This window comes from Podarcis bocagei (assembly GCF_964188305.1).
Source record: "Podarcis bocagei genome assembly, chromosome: 1".
NCBI classification, from domain to species: domain Eukaryota; kingdom Metazoa; phylum Chordata; class Lepidosauria; order Squamata; family Lacertidae; genus Podarcis; species Podarcis bocagei.
The window spans coordinates 97,587,819-97,607,701 of NC_138125.1; the positions used below are offsets into that span (position 1 = coordinate 97,587,819).

The 19,883-nt window shown below is 42.8% G+C and overlaps 1 protein-coding gene across 1 annotated transcript; it reads right to left on the reverse strand.

Annotated features, from left to right (window-relative positions):
* Nucleotides 1-42: 42 nt before the first annotated feature.
* On the reverse strand, nt 43-13,068 carry LOC308590224 (5-hydroxytryptamine receptor 5B-like). Its single transcript, XM_081200037.1, has 2 exons — nt 12,171-13,068; nt 43-2,368 (listed from the first exon to the last, which is right to left on the reverse strand). The coding sequence occupies exons 1-2, from the start codon at nt 12,879-12,881 to the stop codon at nt 2,036-2,038; spliced, it is 1,044 nt and encodes a 347-aa protein (XP_081056163.1). The 5' UTR covers nt 12,882-13,068; the 3' UTR covers nt 43-2,035.
* Nucleotides 13,069-19,883: the final 6,815 nt, after the last annotated feature.

Consider the following 19,883-nt stretch of genomic DNA (forward strand, 5'->3'; position numbering starts at 1 on the left):
CATTTCTCTGACAAGCTACAACATTGGCATCTGAAATTCTGCCCAAAGCATAGAAACCTTCAGCACAAATGACAGAACCTGATAGCTCTTTTAGAATTTTCTAAATCCTGAGTTCACTCTAGAAACAACACGTGTGCTAGCTGAAGACTGAAAGGGGTCCCAGACTGCAGAGGTAAATGGGCTGAAAAAAGTGCAAATGCCTTTACTGAATCCAAGCGCCCCTGCTTCCAAAGTTGACAGTAGGGCTCCTTTTGCAATGGGCTGGTGGTGTATGTGGGGTACGAAACAATACAAGCAAGGGAATCAGACGTTCCCTCTAAACAAGCAGACAGCACTTCTAATCACACAATAGATCTCTGTGTTTCTTTGTATTCTTCATACGATAGGGACACACCTGCCTGCAGTCCCCTACATTGCGTAATATGCCTTTTTGAAGGGTTGTCTGACCAACAAGCAGCTTAATACATGTGGATATTGAGAGTCTGCAGCAGGTAATGGTGGGAGGACTTGATATAGGCATAGTTTTCAAACCAAGCTGATGCAGATGTTTCTTCCTGTACCAGTAAATGGATTTAAAACAAACAAAACAAAAACCTCCCAGTCTCTGCTCCTGGAGAGACTAGGATCTTGAGGTAGCCTGGAACCTCTAGGCAATAGTTTAAAGCTTGAGAATTCGGTCTGCATTGATGTCACCAAAGTATATATTGCATGCTGTTGTTTAAAATATATTTGACAATTAAGTTATTTTATACTGACTAAGCTATCAGACTCATTTTAAAGAGCCTGATGCCAACTTTGCATTGATCTTAAAACTGAGGTAATAGCTGAACATGCAGCTGAGTAAAAGAGCATTACCACATTTATCCCAGCATAGTAAAACATATGTGTGATGCTGCAAGAAAAGATTGCACTTATTGTTAATTAAATACACATTAATATTTTTCTGGAAGAAAAGAACACCAAGAGTTTGCCAAAGTATGGTGGTAACCACTAAATGACTCTGAAGGAAATCAGTTGATGCAATATGCTTTCCGCTCTTTGCAGAGCGATACGCTGTCCTCCCCAGTTACCATTCAATGTTCAGAGTTATGATTTTCCCCATAAAATGCATTTAGCACTATGGTAACAGGGCTAAGACATAAAACACATGCTGGCTGCATGGAGGCAAATCCAGTCCAGTTAATAGGGTCATTTGCAGCTACTAAAGGAAAGTTTCCACATATCTATATTTTCCCCAAAACCACTGATTTGAATGTAAGGCTCTGGACTTGGTGGCTGGGAATTTAGTTTCAGTGCTCCCCTGCTGTAGTCTTCAGAAAATTGCCTCCATCCTCTACCTTAACCCAACACTTCCTTGTGCCATTTCACATAATTGTTTTTGCTCAGTTTTGCTGCGATTAAAAGTTTTAAAAGTTCAGCCACCCAAGTTCAATGATTCTTGTATCTTAGCAGTCAATGATCTTTATCCTGATTCATATCTGAAGAATTACTAAAGCAAACAAATACTGTTAGGGGTTTTATTTGTTGCTGACACTTTACTTACCTCCAATCTATGTATTGTAGTGCCTTGTAACTCTTGGAATTCTTGTTTTTGGTGCCTTACCACGCCCGCCATAAATGTTTCATAGTAAAAGTTATTGATGACACTAAAACTGGCCGTTGGCAAATGAGCAGAACAACTTTAAAAATACGGTCTAGCCTTTACAAGGCAACACAGGACAGCTTGTTGCACAGGCTTAATTGTGATCGGAGTGGGGTTCTTGAAATTATTTGCTCCCTTTTCATATAGGGAGCTGCAGCCAACTGGGCAGGAGGACTTTTGCAATGGTTAGGGATTTCTTCTCTAGAAAACTGGGCTGCATTGCAATGGAGGGTGTGTAATGGGCTATGTTTCTGATATATAACTCGTTTTTATTGCTTAATTCCCACAGTCAAGCGAAATATGCAAACGGAATTACCTAGCAAACAAAATTTGTGTAAGTGAGCTTAGTACAATCCAATAGGTCTGGCAGCCATGCCCCCCCATTTGCTATTTTTACCTCTGCCTCACAAAAAGGTTCTTGAATGCATTGTTGTAGTTTTTGTTAAAAGCTGTATAAATCAGAGGGTTGAAGAAGGAGTTGGAGTAACCAAGCCAGAGGAAGATGCTTTTCCAGACTGGTGCTATGGTGCAGGAGCAGAGGGGGCTTATTAGTTCTGTGACAAAGAAGGGAATCCAGCAAAGTACAAACACACCAATTAAAATGCCAACCATCATAGCCGCTTTCTTCTCTTTCTGTTCTCTCCATGTTTCTCCATCTGTCTGGAAAGTGACAGTCGCATGACGAGCTGTAAACACCATCTGTGGCTGATGAGAAGCTTCTTTCACCTTGACATAAAAGCAAACAGGAATTATTACCAAGACAGTTTTGTTTAAGTAAAGGATTTCTACACACACACACACACCCCTTCACTGCTTTTCAAATGACAGACCAGCTGTGCCCAAGCCCAAACTCTAGACTTCAACCAGTGTGTGTGTGTGTGTGTGTGTGTGTGTGTGTGTGTGTGTGTGTGTTGCAAGACTTCTGCTAGGGTGGAGGGAGGCAAGAAAAATAAAGATCAGGACAGAACTACGTTGCCCCGTTATTCACTCCTGCAACATACAGCACAAACTACTGCTCAAATAAGTCACTACCTCAAATAAGTCAGAATCCAAAGGCTGGTGAGGTCTTGTGCATGGATTTATGCCTTTCAAGCCATTTTGCCCTAAACCTATTCCCCTTGCTCTCAAGCAGTGCAAAGTAACATCTGACGCAACACAAGGAAAGCAAAAATGGCAATGTCTCCAGGTGAACATCTGCACATAAATGGGCTTTTTAAAATCCTAGTCATACTGTTTGGCACTTTTGTTAGAGTGATCCAACGTTTGGCTAGATGGGAGAGCCAAAGGAAAACTGACCCTCTCTCCTCTAACCTATAGAAATGTATCCCCCTGTCCAAAGCGCACACACACACACACCCCACAGACAGGGCACTACAGCAGCATCAATAACTAATGGAATAAACCATAGAATGAACAACAACAGTCAAGCTTGCAAAAAATTATCATTTGCCCGATAATAAATGTTGGAAATGTAATGAAATTGAAGGTACATTCTTTCACCTTTGGTGGACATGCCCAAAGATTAAGGCATTCTGGGAGATGATCTATAATGAAATGAAAAAGGTATTTAAATATACCTTTATAAAGAAACCAGAGGCCTTTCTCCTGGGCATGGTGGGCCAGTTGGTGCCAAAGAAGGACAGAGTTTTTTTCATGTATGCCACAACAGCAGCAAGAATACTTATCGCTAAGCATTGGAAGACACAAGACCTACCTACCAGGGAAGAATGGCAGATGAAGCTGATGGATTACATGGAATTGGCGGAAATGACTGGTAGAATCCGAGACCAGGGAGAAGAGTCGGTGGAAGAAGATTGGAAAAAATTTAAAGTATATTTACAGAAATATTCTAAAATTAATGAATGTTAGAAGGATGCTGGAAAGAAGCTACATGACTTTAGTAGAAATACTATAAAGAATTAAGTATGAATAGATTGATATTGGGTAAAGGGGTAAATTTAAGGCTAAAATGTGTTAAGATAAATTATGGAACTAAATTTGAGAAAGAGGGAAAGAACTTGCTGGAATAATTAATTGAACTAGAATACAAAAAAGGAGGTGTGAGGAAGTCGAGGAAATAAGCAAATGAAAGATAAGGATATGAGAATACGGGGTTCTTTTTATTTTTGTTTGTTCTTTTTTTGGGTTCCTTAAATGCTTTTGCTTTTTCTTTTTTGCTTTTTTTTGTATTGTTGATGTTTTGTATTACTGTATTTATTTTTGTTTCTGAGGCTTTGTAATTGTTTATTGCTTGTACAGTGGTGCCCCGCAAGACGAAATTAATTCGTTCCGCAAGTTTTGTCGTCTAGCGAATTTTTCGTCTTGCGAATCACGAAATCCCATAGGAATGCATTGAAAATCAATTAATGCGTTCCTATGGTCAAAAAAAGTCCAAACAAAGCCAAATTTGGTACAACAACAGTTTATTAACTGCTCTTTAAAGTCACACATACTGTAAAGAGCAGTTCAAAAATTGAAGGGAAAATAAATTAACTTTATAAACAAAACATGTCTTTGTTTTTAGACAAAGGAAACAAAGTCGCGAGACGTTTTCGTCTTGCGAAGCAAGCCCATAGGGAAATTCGTCTTGCGAGGCAAATCGAAAATGGAAAAACCTTTCGTCTAGCGAGTTTTTTGTCTTGCGAGGCATTCGTCTTGCGAGGTACCACTGTATTTCTTTTTTGTTTCTCTTTTCTTTTCTTTTTTCTCTCTGTAATGTTTAAACTTTAATAAATATTTTTTTAAAAATAAATAAATAAACCATAGAATGAACAAGATGGATTCTATCCCGTTCTTCCACTGCTAGATGTCTTTGAACTGACCGTCATCACATGAGAGCCCAGGGTGGTTTAATCTAGCAGAGGCTAACATCAACAGGAGAAAGCAGAAAGATTGTTTTTTTTATCAATTAACCCTTCCCTGTGGGTCCCCCTCCAAAAAAAGAATACACTAGTCTGCCTCAAAATGTTGCACCCTCTGACTTGAATCATACACACAACACTGGAATGACCCAATCTGTTTGCTCTTTGAATGGCTAATATTGCTGGAAAATGTTACTGGAAAACTAAAACAACCACAAGCACCAGCAGCAGCACTGCAGGACTTGCCTGATAGTGGTTGATGAACAGTAATGAGGAGAAGCTCTGGTGCTGAACCCAGCTCCAATTAAGGGCTTCCGGGTGACATCCAATGACTTCCCCATGCTTGTGCAACAGAAATCCACTCATGCAGTGGGACGTCTGGTCTTTCTCCCACTTCAGCCCACCAAATCAGCTGGAGATGCTCCCATGTAGGGGAAGCAGCAGGATAGTAAGGAGAAGCCTTTGTTGGATCTTACTCTTTGTATGAGGCTTTACTGACAAACAGCAGAGACCCAACATGAGGTACAGCTCTTTCTGGGACTGCTCCAGGCCTAAAGAATGCTCTGTCTGTCTGTCCTCAGCTTTATTCAGTAATCCAACTACAAAGGAATGGACAAAACATAATCATTATCACTGAAGTGAGAAATTAATAGGCATTTAATGTTGCTTTGCCCAACTCAGGGTTCCATCTCTAAGGGCCTGACTGTTTTGAACCTCTTTAGTATGAGAGGAGGGTAGCAGCCCCAGAAAGGCTAAGTGTGAGCAAAAAGAAACTTATCAGTCCCCGAGGTGGTTATCACCAGTGGAAGCCAAGATCTCTAAAAAAAGGCCCAATATGGAGGCCTACTGGCCAAAATATTGGGAATTGATTGAAAGAGTTGGAGATAACTGGAAGCTCCAAAGCCAGGACAAATTAAAAAGTAAGGTGCGAGATTGGTTACATTATGCTCAAATTCAAGAGGTATTTAAAACGGATAAAAAAGTGGGTTTTCAGTTGGAGAAATCGAAACTGGAGACGGAGTTACTAGAACCAAAGACTAAGGTACTTTCGAGGATGTATGACTTGCTGCTTAAATGGAACACACAGGATGAGACAGTTAAATCTGCTATGATAAAATGGGCACAGGATGTAGGACACAACATTATGTCTGAGGACTGGGAAAGGTTATGGAACACCGATATGAAATTCACGGCATGTAGTGCCTTGAAAGAGAACATTATGAAAATGGTATACCGGTGGTACATGACCCCAGTCAAGTTGGCTAAAATATATCATCTTTCTGATAATAAGTGTTGGAAATGCAAGGAGGCAGAAGGGACATTCTTTCACCTCTGGTGGACCTGCCCGAAAGTAAAGGCCTTCTGGGAAATGATACATAATGAGCTGAAAAAGGTATTCAAATATACCTTTTCTAAGAAACCAGAGGCCTTTCTTCTGGGCATGGTGGACCGGAAGGTGCCAAAGAAGGATAGAACCTTGTTTATGTATGCAACCACAGCAGCAAGGATTCTTATTGCAAAGTTCTGGAAGACACCAGATCTACCCACACTGGAGGACTGGCAGACGCAGCTGATGGACTACATGGAGTTGGCAGAAATGACTGGCAGAATCCGAGATCTGAGCGAAGAAACAATGGAGGAAGACTGGAAAAAATTTAAGGACTATTTGCAAAAATACTATAAGTTGTTTGAATGTTAAGATTGTGCACGATTAAGAAACGTCATGCTTCTGCAATTCATCTAAGTAAATGATAAAGTAAGTAATGATGAAAAAACGAGATAATTTAGAAACAAAATATTATGTTTATTAAAAGTCTTGAAAACAAATTACAAACTTTCGAAATTGGTAACATAATAAACTCAAAGGTACAATAAGATGTGAAATAAGATAATAAATTGCTGCACTGGTTAGAATAATGAAAGCAATGTTGAGAGGATGTGAGGAGGTCCAAAAGAAAGTGAATTTGATGATATTTAACTTTTATCTTCTTCTTTTTTTTTACTTTTCTTCATATATTAAAAAAAATATGTTTCTTGTATGTTGCTATGTAAATTAATCTGTTAACCTATGGAAAGAAACGCAATAAAAAATTTTATAAAAAAAAAAAAGTAACTTATCAGTCATCAGGGTGGATAGTGCAGTCTTTTCCTACAAGTGAGAGACATGACTCTGAAACCTATGCTAGGAAATAGAAGGGCATTTATTTGCCTATTCTTCCTCCTCTCTGCATTACTATTCTCATGATTCTCAACCAATAAATCAATGACTACAGATCTTTGCCCTGGATCTATATTAGTAGCCTAAGCAAATGCTTCTCTGTTGAACTTGCACAGGGAAAAAACCGAAATTGCTATAGTAACAGAAATTGGTAAGTGGGGCTGGGAGTATACCTGCCAGTTTCACTTCAGACTTTACTGCCTCCAGGACATGCAGTAAATATAGTCTGCCTCACTGATTTGTTCTCCTTCCTGCTGCTTCAGGTGTTTCCTGTCATCCTGGACCCTTTTCTGCAGCCTCCTCTCCTTTGTATTTGCTTCTACCTGCATCAAAAGTCCTGGCAACCAGAACTGAGCACCCTGGTCTACTTTGATCCTAACATAAAAGGCTTGTCCCTTCAGATGATTAATTGCCAGGAATGTTAGCAAACCTTATCCTGCTAGCAACCTTACCTGTAGTGATCCCATTGATGGCAGTGGGACTACATTAAAACAAAATATATTGTCCATTTTATGTCCTAATTCTGTTGCATGTGCAAGGCCTACTGAATTTAAGGGGGCCTCCCCCCCATTCCTCCAAGCAGATATAGGGTTGAAGCCACAGTTACAAACAAACAAAAAACTGAATCGATTTCCTGTGTGCAAAGATTAGGGGCCCCACCAGACAACCTGTTTATTGAGCATTCATCATGATTTGCTTGCACAAATCAGGAGATTAGATTATATTGTCTTTATTGAGCATTCATTCCGATTTGTTTGCTGCAATGAGCATTTGTCCTGCATTCCTGATTTGCTGGCAGGCTTTTTATACATCACCCCATTAATCAATTGTTCATCTAACACTTTTCATTGTGTTTCCCTGTCACTTTCCTAACAGTAGAAAGTCTGGGGATTATTATTTTTTAAGTGGATTTGTTGCACTAGGGCAATAGAACTCCTTAATCCATTTAAAACGTGCAAGCCTAAAGTTCCTATGTGTGCTTGAGCCACTCCTGTGAAATAGCGATAGCTTGCAGGTACCCCAAGTCTTGTTAACTCTGCACAACACCTCTTCCTTTCCCAAAAAGATAACATTGGCTCAATGTTTCTTATCGCTTGTCCATTCCTTCTATGTTTTATTTCAATATTGAAACAAGGACACAGAGAATAAAGAACTCCAACAAACATATTTCCAAAAATGTGCAGAATGTCAATAACCTATTTCTATCTGGAATGTGACTAATCAATCTCCTTCATAGATCATATCAGAATACCAGGAAAATGAAGAACCCAGCTTCGTAGTCCTTGCCCAGGCAAGTTTGATTACACTGGAAGAGAGTGCAGTGACTATCACTCTGCTCACTTGAAGCATCAGTAGCACTAGTAGCTGGCATTGTTAGTTATAATTAAAACTGCTCCACTGTAAAGCCAAGCACGAAAGAAAGGTTTCAAGACAATGGTGTGCACACGATGAAATAAAAAGACAGGCTTAAAATAAAGAAATTCATTTTGGGTTGGGACTGTATATAAGGACCTTTTGCCTATCAAGAAAGGAAAATGGACTGGGGATAGTGGAGCGCTTTCCTAATCAAGGATGCTAAGAGACTTATGCTGTAATCCTATCCAAATTTACATAGAAGAAAGGCCCATTTAATTCAGCTGAGGTTACTTTGACATAAATGTGAGTAGCAACCTGCTGTTGCTTGCAACAACTAGATCTGTATGTGCATTCCCCAAAATGTAACCGTTATATTCAGGTGCCAATTCACACATTCAGATAAATTGAAAGTTGCAAAACACGCAACAGCTTTACCATGATAATACACTAATCTAATAAAGGCAGCACCATTATCTTTGCTGCACCTTCCCCTCCCACATGGTGACATGATGAAGATCTAAGGGCCCCTTGGGGTTTACGATCCACAATTCCCTCCGCCCTTGCTTAATATGATAAGAAGTATTTTTCAAGTACTATTAAGTATTTGCCTTAAGAAATGAAGATTTTTGTCCAACACATCAAGTTGCAGTTTACCAAAACATTAGTAACGTGGTGCATGTTTACTCAGAAATAAGTCCCACTAATTTTTCAATGGGGCTTAATCCCAAGGACTGCACTCTCAAATTTCAGTATGTGTGCGCGCACACATTCTCTTGTGTCTGTGTATCTTATTTCCAGACACAGCATTATACAAATTTTGTTTTTAATATCACAAAAAATGGTATCTATCAAAGTTCTTTCTCTGCCTACAAAAAAAGCAAATGATTGCAAACTTGAAAATTATGGAGGCAATGACATAGGAAATGCAATTTTTAAAAAAGTCAGAAGGTTAAGCTTTTGTGGACTACAGCCATGTTATCACATGAATGCAGTATTATTCTAGGCTGCCCATGTAGTGGTGGGACTGTAATGCAGAAAAGTGCAATGAGAGTTTTGTAATTAACAGCGGGAGTTTTCCAAAACTGTTCTTGATAACAACTGCATCATTATACCAGTAAGCCAAAAAACAAAACAAAACAAAGAATCTGATAAAAATCCTCTCGGTTTTACAGTCATCATCCCCCGGAAAGAAACAATTCCATCTTCTTGTCCTCACAAACTAGTGTGTGTGTGTGTGTGTGTGTGTGTGTGTGTGTGTGTAGCTCAAGATAACACTTCATGCATCTTATGAAGTGGACTATAGTTATCATGCAATTATACATTTTGTTAGTCTTTAATTTGCTACAAGTCTCATTGTTCTTTTTGCTGCAACCAACTAACATGGCTAACCCCCGCCCCCCGGAAATTGCTACCATGGATTTTGGACACACTTGAATGAATTAAAGCTGGAATCTGTCACAGTCATTCACATCAAGCCGTGCAAGGAAGCTATAGGGAAATCAACTGGGATCATTTATGAACTGAAACGACAGGCACTGAAGATCAAGCCCAGACAATGTAAACTTTTGTTGCTGACTTCAATGGTATGGAGACTGTGACCAGCATGAGAAATGGTAGTACATATTAATATGGATAGCTCAGTCGGCAGAACATGAGATTCTTAATCCCAGAGCCATGGGTTCAAGCCTCACATCGGGTGAAAGATTTCTGCATTGCACCCTTGCAACTCTACAATTCTATCAATAGCAATTCCTTATGATAGCTAAGTAGAACCTCCTTATTCAGAGGCAGTAGGCCTTTGAATACCAGGCGCTCAGGGAATGCAGCGAAAGAGCCATGCAGCAAGTGAGCTCCCTTTGTAGGCATTCTAGAAGCACCTGGCTGGCTAGGAAAGAGGAGACTGTAATAAACAGGCCTGACCACCCACTCTCCTCTCTTATCTCCTTTACGTGACATGCAAAGTTCATTCCTGCATATTCTACCTCCCCCACAATTCATCTTCACGAGTGGCTGTGAGTTAAGAAATGCACACAGGTGGATTTGGTTATGTAGCTGCTGATGCATAGATGGACAGACAAATGATGACTCTAAGAGAAAGACTTCATTTCCAAACTCTTTGCCACAAGCAAGTATGCGTGACAGAATAATTCAATACATAGTTAAACCATTCTGTAATACACCAAAACAGTGCAGAGAGCTGGGGGAGATGTGTGCATGCCAGCGATATTGATACAGTGGTACTTTGATTTAAGAACAGCCCTGTTTACGAACTCCGCAAAACTGGAAGTAGTGTCCTGGTTTGCAAACTTTACCTCGGTCTAAGAACAGAAGCCGGACGGTGGAAGGGCACCAGCGGTGGGAGGCCTCATTAGGGAAAGTGCGCCTTGGTTTAAGAATGGTTTCGGTTTAAGAATGGACTTCCGGGATGGATTAAGTTCGTAAACCAAGGTCCCACTGTAATTCCCTTCCTACCAAAGAATGAGTCCCAAGATTGTTTATAATAAAAAGCACCCCATCAAAAAAATGAAAGGGGACACAGACACTATTAAAGAATCTTGAGGATTAACAGCGTAATCCTAAACAGCATAATACTTAACTCATAAATTTATTTCTACTGCCTTCAATGGCACTGTGTGTTTAGGATTGCAGATGAAGACGACAGCAAACTCAATTTAATTGAACATGGTGTGGGCTTCCTTCTGTGTAAACATGTACATAATTGGGCCGCATTGTATAAATAAAAATATTAACCTTTTTCCGCTTTGGTTGTGCTAAAGGATAAAACAATGGAAAGCATTTATTATTTGCCTCATCTTAAAGCATTGTAAAACCTTAGAAGCACTGTACACCAAATACTTGTATTTACAATGGTTTCTTTCTTCACACAATGAGCATCAGCTTTTGAGGCTGCACACACACAAAAAAAGGAACACATAAGATGAAAACAGATTTCAAACCAGCTGTGTAATTTTGCACCTCCCCATTCATCCTGCCACACTGGCTGTCTAATGCCTGCATTATTCTACTTTCCATCTCAGATGTGCCACTCCACTCTCATCCTCTAGCTATTCCTAGCTGAACCTTTCTGTCCTGATGTTCACTTTTGCTGTTTCTAATACATCCAGAAGTCCCTACAGCTGTTCTATAAACTCTTCCCAAGGTTAGAGCTAACCCCGGAGCATAAATAACACTGAGTAACTTTCTCCTGACCCCACACCAGAGGTAGACACTCCCCGCAGCAGAGCGCAGAACTTCCAAGCAGGCTTGGAAAACCTACTCTTCACACTCAAGAAGCTAAGCAAAAGCTCCGCATAAACGCACTTCCTCCCCTTTTCACTGTGGCCCCCTGAATTTCCAGCTGCGTCCAGCTGCAAATTTCCAGCTTACATCTTTCAGCTTGCAAGTTTCAAAACTTGATTCCAAAAGAAAGAAAGAAGTTTTCATTCAAGGCTGCATAGACGTTTCAGGCTGCTTGAAGCAACTTTTCCAAAGGGCGAATGAATGCCTCTCCTTCCCAGCTTCAGTTGCTTTTGAAAAGATCTAAAATCCCGGAGCTTTGAAACCAAAGTCTGAACTGCGCTGGTTCGAAATAACCCTGGCTTGCAGCAAATGCTGTCTACACCTGCTCAACGGCCAAGTTCAACAATCAAACCTTGAATTGTTTGGATGCCTGCTGGTGAAACGCAGATTGAGATTCATGCTTGTTAAACTTCTCCGACCCACCGTTCGCCCTTATTGCCCTATTGCTCAACCACCCCTACTGTGTATGCTGGGCCTTCTGTGTATGCTGCGCGCGACTCCCCGCTTCCCACAGAGTTGGAGGGTCATTAGCCCACCCCCTGACAGATCCGAGGGTGGCGTTGCGGGGGAGCCAGATTCCAACGAAGCCTCGCATATCACGTTCCCCCACCCGCTGTGCGCGCGAACCCCGCCCAAAAGTTGGGAGGGACCCCACGGGTCATCTAGCCCAACCCCTGACAGACCAGAAAGAGGCGTTGCGGGGGAGTCGGATTCCAACGCAGCCTCACATACCACGTCGCACCCCCGTCCTCCCTGCACACTAATCCTCGCCCCCCCCTCGGCGGTGCTTTACCTGCCCCGTTTCTGGGAGGGGCGCGACGGCGTTCCTGCCTCCGACGCGGAACTTGGCCGCCTTGTAGATCTTCCAGTAGACGAAGAGCACGACGCCCAGGGGCAGGTAGAAAGCGCCCCCCGTGGAGAAGACGGCGTAGGCGGGCTCGGGGCTGACCTGGCAGCGCTGCTGCTCGGCGCTGTACGAACTGCCTCCCCAGCCGAGCAACAGCGGCAGCAGCGCCAGGAGCGCGCCCAGCGCCCACGCCACGCCGATGAGGGCGCCCGAGGCTCGGCGGCGCGCGCGCGGGGTGTAGCGCAGGTGCCTGGAGACGGACCAGTAGCGGTCGAGGGCGATGGCGGCCACGCTCCAGATGCTGGCCGTGCAGCAGAGCACGTCGAGGCAGACCCACGCGTGGCACAGCGCCCGGCCCAGGCGCCAGCGCCGCCCGCCCCCCGACAGCTCCTTGGCCAGGCTGAGAGGCATCACCAGCGCCGCCACCAGCGCGTCGGCCGCCGCCGTGGACGCCACCAGGTTGTGCGGCGCGCGGTGGAAAGCCCTCACGCGCACGATGGTGGCCAGCACCAGCAGGTTCCACACCAGCGTGGCCACAGTCAGCAGCGCCAGCAGGCTGAGCACCAGCAGGCGGAAGAGGGACAGCGGCTCGCCGCCGTCTGAGGACGAGGTGCGGTTGGCTCCTCCGGCGCCTGAGGAGGAGCCGTTCAGCGGCATGGCCGGCTTGGCGGGAAGAGCAGCCGCTCGCCGCCGCCGCCCGCATAGAGCTCCCGGCGCGCCAAACTGAGCGAAAAGGGAGCGGGCGGAGGAGGCGGCGGGTCCAATCAACGCACCTCGCTCCTCCGAAGTGCTTGGGAAACTCCCGCCGGCGGGCAGGTGGCCGGCAGCCGAGCCGCGCAAAGCGCAGCAGCTGCTCGCTCCGCCCCCTTCGGAAAGGCCGCTCCCGCTGCCAGCGCCACGTGCTGCTGCTTGCCGCGCGCGCCTTGCTTTCTCTACCCCGGGGGTACGCAAGGTCGGATTTAGGTTTGATGAGGCCCTAAGCTACTAAAGTTAATGGGGCCCTTTATATGTCTAGCTGTCCAGTTTGTCAACAACAAATTGCCGCTGGTTTTTTGTGTTGAATATATGCTGTATGGTAATTTATGAACCTAATAGGTATCTAAATCCATTTGCACATAACAAAGCATGTATTTTATCAAAGTAATTAATATAGAAATGAGCAAACCAGTGATATTTGAGGGAGCAGGCTAGCAGGCGGGGCCCATTACTTACATCATAGGAGCCTGCACAACACAAAACACTGTTGCTGTATGTAGGTTTTATTTTATTAGTTTTTTATCTCATATTTTGGAAATGTACATCCAGGTTTTTTTTCCCTTTAAATTGTTTTGGGGGCCCCACTTGGGGCCCCAAGCTATAGCTTGCTTAAGGTAAAGGGACCCCTGACCATTGGGTCCATAGCCGGGGGTGGCAGGGGACCAAATTTCCTTGATTATAAATTAAGGAAATCCATAAAAAATACTAAACTAACTGAGGTTCTGCCTCCAACATAAAGCCTGTCCCGCCCCCTACATAAATCCTGGCTATACCTATGCTTCCTTCCTAGGGAGATTTGCAGTGCAATCCCATGCTGATCTACAAAAACTGGATGCCTTAATCTGCCCCAGCTGCAACAAAACATGTCTCTCCCATATTAGTCTCTACAGCCGCAGCAGGTTCTGCAACCTTCTAACAGCTTGACTTCACCCCCCCCCCCAAGACACACTCCTCCATTGTCTCCTGAGATGGACAGATGCCAACAACATTAGAAGTAATTTCACCTGTTACGGTGGGAACTCCATGGAGTGTCTTTAATCCAGGAATTGGGAACCTGTGAGCTTTTAAATGTCATTGGAAAATAAATAAATAAATAAATAAATTTATAATTTTATTTATACCCTGCCCACCTGGCTGGGTTGCCCCAGCCATTCTGGGTGGCTTCCAACACATATAAAAATAATAATAAAACATCAAGCATTAATAGTAACAATCTGACCCAATATAAAAAGTTACAATAACTTTAAAATAAACAAATTATATAAAATAAAGCAATATTCAATAACCCATTAGAATCCAACTACAATTCCCACCTACCCGGCCATTACCCATCCTAATGACTACTAATGGAGGGCTAATGACAACTGGAGGCCAACAACATTGGCAGGACCATAGGTGAAAGCAGGGCTAGGTTAAGTCACTTCCACAAATATAGCTGATTTTTAGTAATTCATAATAATCCAAACAATCCACTTTTGAACTGCCAGAGCCACTCTGTTATCACCACTTTTCACATTTAAATATTTATGCTGCTTTTCAAAAAAGTTCCATTACAAAAGAAATAATTCCATTACAAAGAAATAATTCTCAAAACTAGCAAGACCCCAAAGACATATGAAGCAGTCTTTTTCTCAACCCAATGCCTGCTAGACAATGCACCTTCACACACACACACACACACACACACACACACACAATGAAGAGAGATTATTTTCCTTTTATTTCTTCTTCTTCTTGCGGGAAGAGGTTCCACCATGGTGACGCAAAACTTGTAAAACCCATTGCCATCAAAAGCTGTGAAGACAGCAAGGCAATAGGACTTATATGGGGAAAGAGTTTCCTGCTTCTGGTGGTGGTGTATGGTGTGTGTGGTTTTTTTTTTAAAAGCTGTCCTGTACTTCTGCATACCTCATGTTCACAAGATGCTGATTCCTCCATCTTGTTTTTCAGCAGCCCCGTTTTCACTCCAACTTGGTTGGCATTCAACCACCGGAGTTGGTTATTAGAGGGACAGATAGCAACAACAAAGGCAAGAACAGTTTTAATAGGGCTGACTTTTGAGACAGGAGCAACAGCACTAGCTGTAGTGAGTGGGATGAAGTAATTGCATCTGTGGAAGTCACCTCTCCCTCAGTCTCCCAATTGGTTTTCTACGCAAGAGGCCATCTCACAGGACACTGTTATTTTCTTCTCGGTAAGAACTGTTTAATGTCCTTTGAGAAAGTTGCGTTTATCGTCATAGATAATCATGCTGCAGTTGCTATGGCAACCGGCTTCAGCATCTCAAGAGCAAGGCTGTAATTTTGAGAGAGAGAAGACAGATCTAGATGAGGTCCAGATTTTCATAAATTATAAGTAATGGAAAAGCAAATTGGCCCACTTAATGGAAATGGAAGGAGGGGGAAATACAGAGAGGTGGGTCCTACTTCTTCCACAAAGCAATTAAGAAAAAGAAGGGAGGAAATAAGTTGTTCGCATTGCATATGCAATTACTATTATGCAAAATGTTGCCTCTTATTAGGCACAGGAGAATTACAGTTTGAATTCGCTTTTTCTCTGCAGTGGCTGAAGCAATAATCTGTGGAACATCCTCACTTCAATTTCCGGTCTGTCCAAAGGAGCCTGGTGCCTTGGCAGCTGATATAATCGACTTTTTCATTACTGTTTATCATTTCTTTTGTTGAAAAGTGGGAAGTGTTAAGAATGAACAGTGAAGGCAAAAGAGCAGGAGCATGCCTTCTGCGGAACCCATGTTTCTCTAGATAATGGGGAGAGGCATGACAGAGATAGCATCAGTTCATGAGAAAAATATATATGAAAAATGGGTACCTTCATTTAAAAAAAAAACTCCTTTTGTGAGTTGGTGCGTGTGAAAATGTAGTGCTAGGGCAAAGAAGGTAACATAGATACAAAATGCATATAACACATTGGGAAGGCTGAGAACCGACTTATGAGATGTTCCACCATTTATTGAAATTCTGTGAAAGGTACTGAAGTAATATTAAAATAAGGAATCATTGGTTTGAGATATTATTTGCCACGTAGTTCGAGAACTTATGGGATTGCTCCTTTTCTCACTTTCAGAACCCAACCTGCAAAGCTTTGTGGGGGAAATACTTCAAATCATGATAAAATCATGCAGTTCATCAACCAAGTCAATATTTTTCACTGGGGTTTTATCTTTGCCTTCTTAATCTCCAATTTCTGCCCTCTGAAGATCATTACGCTGACCTTCATGCACTAGAAGAAGATCAGCAAATCTGTTGAAGATACCGCTTTATAGCACCTCATTTTAATATTGTTTTCTTTATTTCATTTTTGCTATATAGGTTTGTGGGTATTTTTCTAAATTAAAAAGTGGCCATGCACCACTTTGGAAACATTTCTTGGGAAGCAGTTTATAAATTCTCTAACAAATAACAAATAAGGGGGGGGGGAGAGAAGAGATGGTTACTTGTTTGTGGCTCATTTGTTCTTTTTTATTATGCATTTCATTTTCTTTCTTTTTCATTTAGTATTTCTATGTTGTGAACTTCCTCAAGATCTACAAATGAAGGGTGACACACAAAATGAACAAACCAATGAACATTTCCTCCTTGTCCCTTGTTTATTTTCCAGTTCAGCTATGGAAGAATGGGAAATGAATTAAATCTGTGATGGGGAACCTGTGGCCCTTTAGGTGCCTTTCGATTACAACTCCCATCATGCATCAGCGTTGGCCATGTTGGCTGGGGCTGATGAGAGACCTGGAGTGACCCATGAAGCTCACTGGGTGACCTTGGACCAGTCACGACCTCACAGTGTAACCTACCTCATGGAATTTTTGTGAGGATTAAATGAGGGGTCGAACCATGTACACCAGGCTTCCTCAACCTCAGCCCTCCAGATGTTTTTGGCCTACAACTCCCATGATCCCTAGCTAGCAGGACCAGTGGCCAGGGATTGTAGTCTCAAAGCATCTGGAGGGGTGAGGTTGAGGAAGCCTGGTGTACACCATCCTGAGCTACTTGGTGAGAAATGTTTATAAATGTAATAAATATATTTTGTTTTTATTCATGTCCTGCCTTTCTTCCCCCATGGTGCCCGAAATGGCACACATGTTCCTTGCAGTGACAAGCTCAGCTTCAGCAAGGTGGTAGCTTCAAGGGCCTACACACTATGCCTTTAAAATATGTTTGAAACACCACCACCCCACTCAAAAGAGTTCTGGGTACTTCAGTTCGTTAAAGGTTGCTGGGCACTGTAACTCTTGAGGGATAAACTACAGTGCCCAGAATTCTGTGGGGGTGGAATGTGCTTTAAAGGTATAGTGCATATACAACCAGAAAACTACCCTTCAAGGCTTTTATAGGTAGTGTAAAACTTTCCAGCATGTTGAGACAATGAGAATATAAGTTTGGGGGAGGGCGGAATAGCTTTCTTCATGAGCCAAGGCTTTCTCTTGGTGCCCATTCACTTAAGTGGAACTCCGCATAGTTTAAGGATACGATTAAGCAGCCCATTTTCTGCTGTTGAGGCCAGATACAAGGGTTTGTTAACCCCCCCCCCCGGGAATTTTCTTTAAAAAGCCATCAGTGCACAACAGGCTATTCTCATCAAACTGATGACTCTGCAGAGCTCCGTTTGCTTCTAATCAGAGAAAGTTTTGCTAACGCTATCGTTCTGGAGAGAAAGAACATTCAAGCTTATCAGCCGTGTAACAAATATCTCAGGAGTGTACATACCCAACTCCTCAGCATTATAGATGGGTTTTGGGGGATGCAAAATGAGACTAATGTGACAAGCACTATTTAAATGTTGTTAGCATCATAATAGAACCCTTTGCCAATTGCAACCTCAGTCTTTGGGGGCCAAATGTATCTCTTGGAATTGTCCCCAGGCCACAGCAGGCCATGAACTCTCACCAGCCTAATTTCATGACCTCAGGCACTTTTGCCTGCTTGAAAGGTGTCCTAGAACTATGATACTGACTCCTGCTTCCCTGGAAACTAGCCTACCATAGGTAAAGGTAAAGGGACCCCTGACCATTAGGTCCAGTCGTGGCCGACTCTGGGGTTGCGGCGCTCATCTTGCTTTATTGGCCGAGGGAGCCGGCGTACAGCTTCCGGGTCATGTGGCCAGCATGGCAAAGCCACTTCTTGCGAACCAGAGCAGCGCACGGAAACACCATTTACCTTCCCGCTGGAGTAGTACCTATTTATCTATTTCCACTTCACGTGCTTTCAAACTGCTATGTTGGCAGGAGCAGAGACCAAGCAACAGAAGCTCACCCAGTCATGGGGATTTGAACCGCTGACCTTCTGATCGGCAAGTCCTAGGCGCTGTAGTTTAACCCATGGTGCCACCTGTGTCCCTAGCCTACCATACATAGGTAGAAATTACATTAATTGTCCCACCCACTTTTGCTTCCAGCCGTGCTCGCTACTGGCATGTGCACTCTCCCACCAATGGATCTTTGGCTGAAAACAATTGCCCAACTGTTTTATGATTACAAATAACCTGAGGCCAAACAGCAACAACCCACACCACTGAATACAGGTTGTGCAAAAGAGCCGTAGAGGAAAATGGGAGGAAAGGCAGGTGCAAGAGGAGCAAAGTGTGTTTCAGACTTGGTTATATCAGGAGAGAGCTGGCTTGGAAGGAAGCACTATGGCAGCCCTGTCATCTAGGAGAGGCGGCATTACAAGGTGAGGCTGAAAAGGATCCAGCAGATGAAGACAAGGTGGGGGCAAAAAAAAATAGGACATGACTGGATCTCCTTCGGAAAAGTCATGCGCCAAAGGATTAATCTCTCTCAGCCAATATTGCTCCCAGTGGTGCAAGGCTTGGGTTTACTGCCGCCAGCTATTCACGTCTCACAGAAACAACAGAATGGAGTGGAAATCTAGACCAGAGATACAGACCTCCAGTATTAGAAAGGAAGCCTCAAAGGAGACAAGGCCATGGAAAACTCAGTTGGGATATGTGGACAGGATAGTGCCCATCTTAGGCTTCAAATCAGTGATGTTAATTAAAGATTGGTATAAGGAAATTCCAACTGCTGCTATTATTATTATTATTATTATTATTATTATTATTATTAGACTGGATGAGACACTGCAACATTAGAGAGACACAGTACTTAAGAGTAACAACCAAATATTCCTGCCCAAAGAAGATTGCGATCTAATTTTCAATCTAGCTTGGCTCCTATCTGGTGCTTTTCACAGTATCAATTGAGGAATGGGGACTTGGTGGGCGGTAGGGGGTTCTACGGCACAAGCTGAATCCTCCTTCCATTGAGCACTGGTGGGCAGTAAGGGAATTTTACCATCAAGAAAGATGCATTATTGGGCAGTAGGTATAAAAAGGTTGACTACCCCTGTATTAGCCAATAGGAAGTATCTTACTTGTACAACATGCAAAGTGTTTCCTTGTGTTCCAGCCTTGAAACAGTGTTCCAATCACCTGCACAGCAGAGTTCTTAGCCAAAATTGCCTTTGAAGGTTGTGCTGATTCTCAAAGCATAGCTTTCCAGAGCATCTCAACATGTAGTCAGCTCCTCAGCCTCAGGTCAGGATCTCTCGACCACTGTCAGAATCTGTGTGCGTGGTGCATATTCCTCAAGACTGTGTGAGGTAGTAGGCACATAATTCTGCTTCATGAATATATCAGATTTCTTTTAAAGCAAAAAGCAACAGAAAGCCACCAGCTCTTATGGCTAACAAAAAAATCTACTTAGGCAACAGCTGCTGAAATCCCAAAAAGGTGGATCAATAATTCTTTAGGTGTTTTCTGAGTTTTTGACTCTCTAAATATTAACAAGCCTGTAATGCATTTATGCCAATTTGCACACTGTATAAGTCACAGAATTCAGCTTAATGAAGAACTACAACAGGCACAGAGCGCATGTGTATTAGAGGT

What these genes read in the sequence shown, in the direction of transcription:
- LOC308590224 (XM_081200037.1), bottom strand. Translation starts at nt 12,881, where the DNA reads ATGCCGCTGAACGGCTCCTCCTCAGGCGCCGGAGGAGCCAACCGCACC. An exon ending in CCCTCCCAGAAACGGGGCAG is followed by an intron (nt 2,369 to 12,170) that starts GTAAAGCACCGC and finishes TTTTATGTCAAG; the next exon opens with GTGAAAGAAGCTTCTCATCA.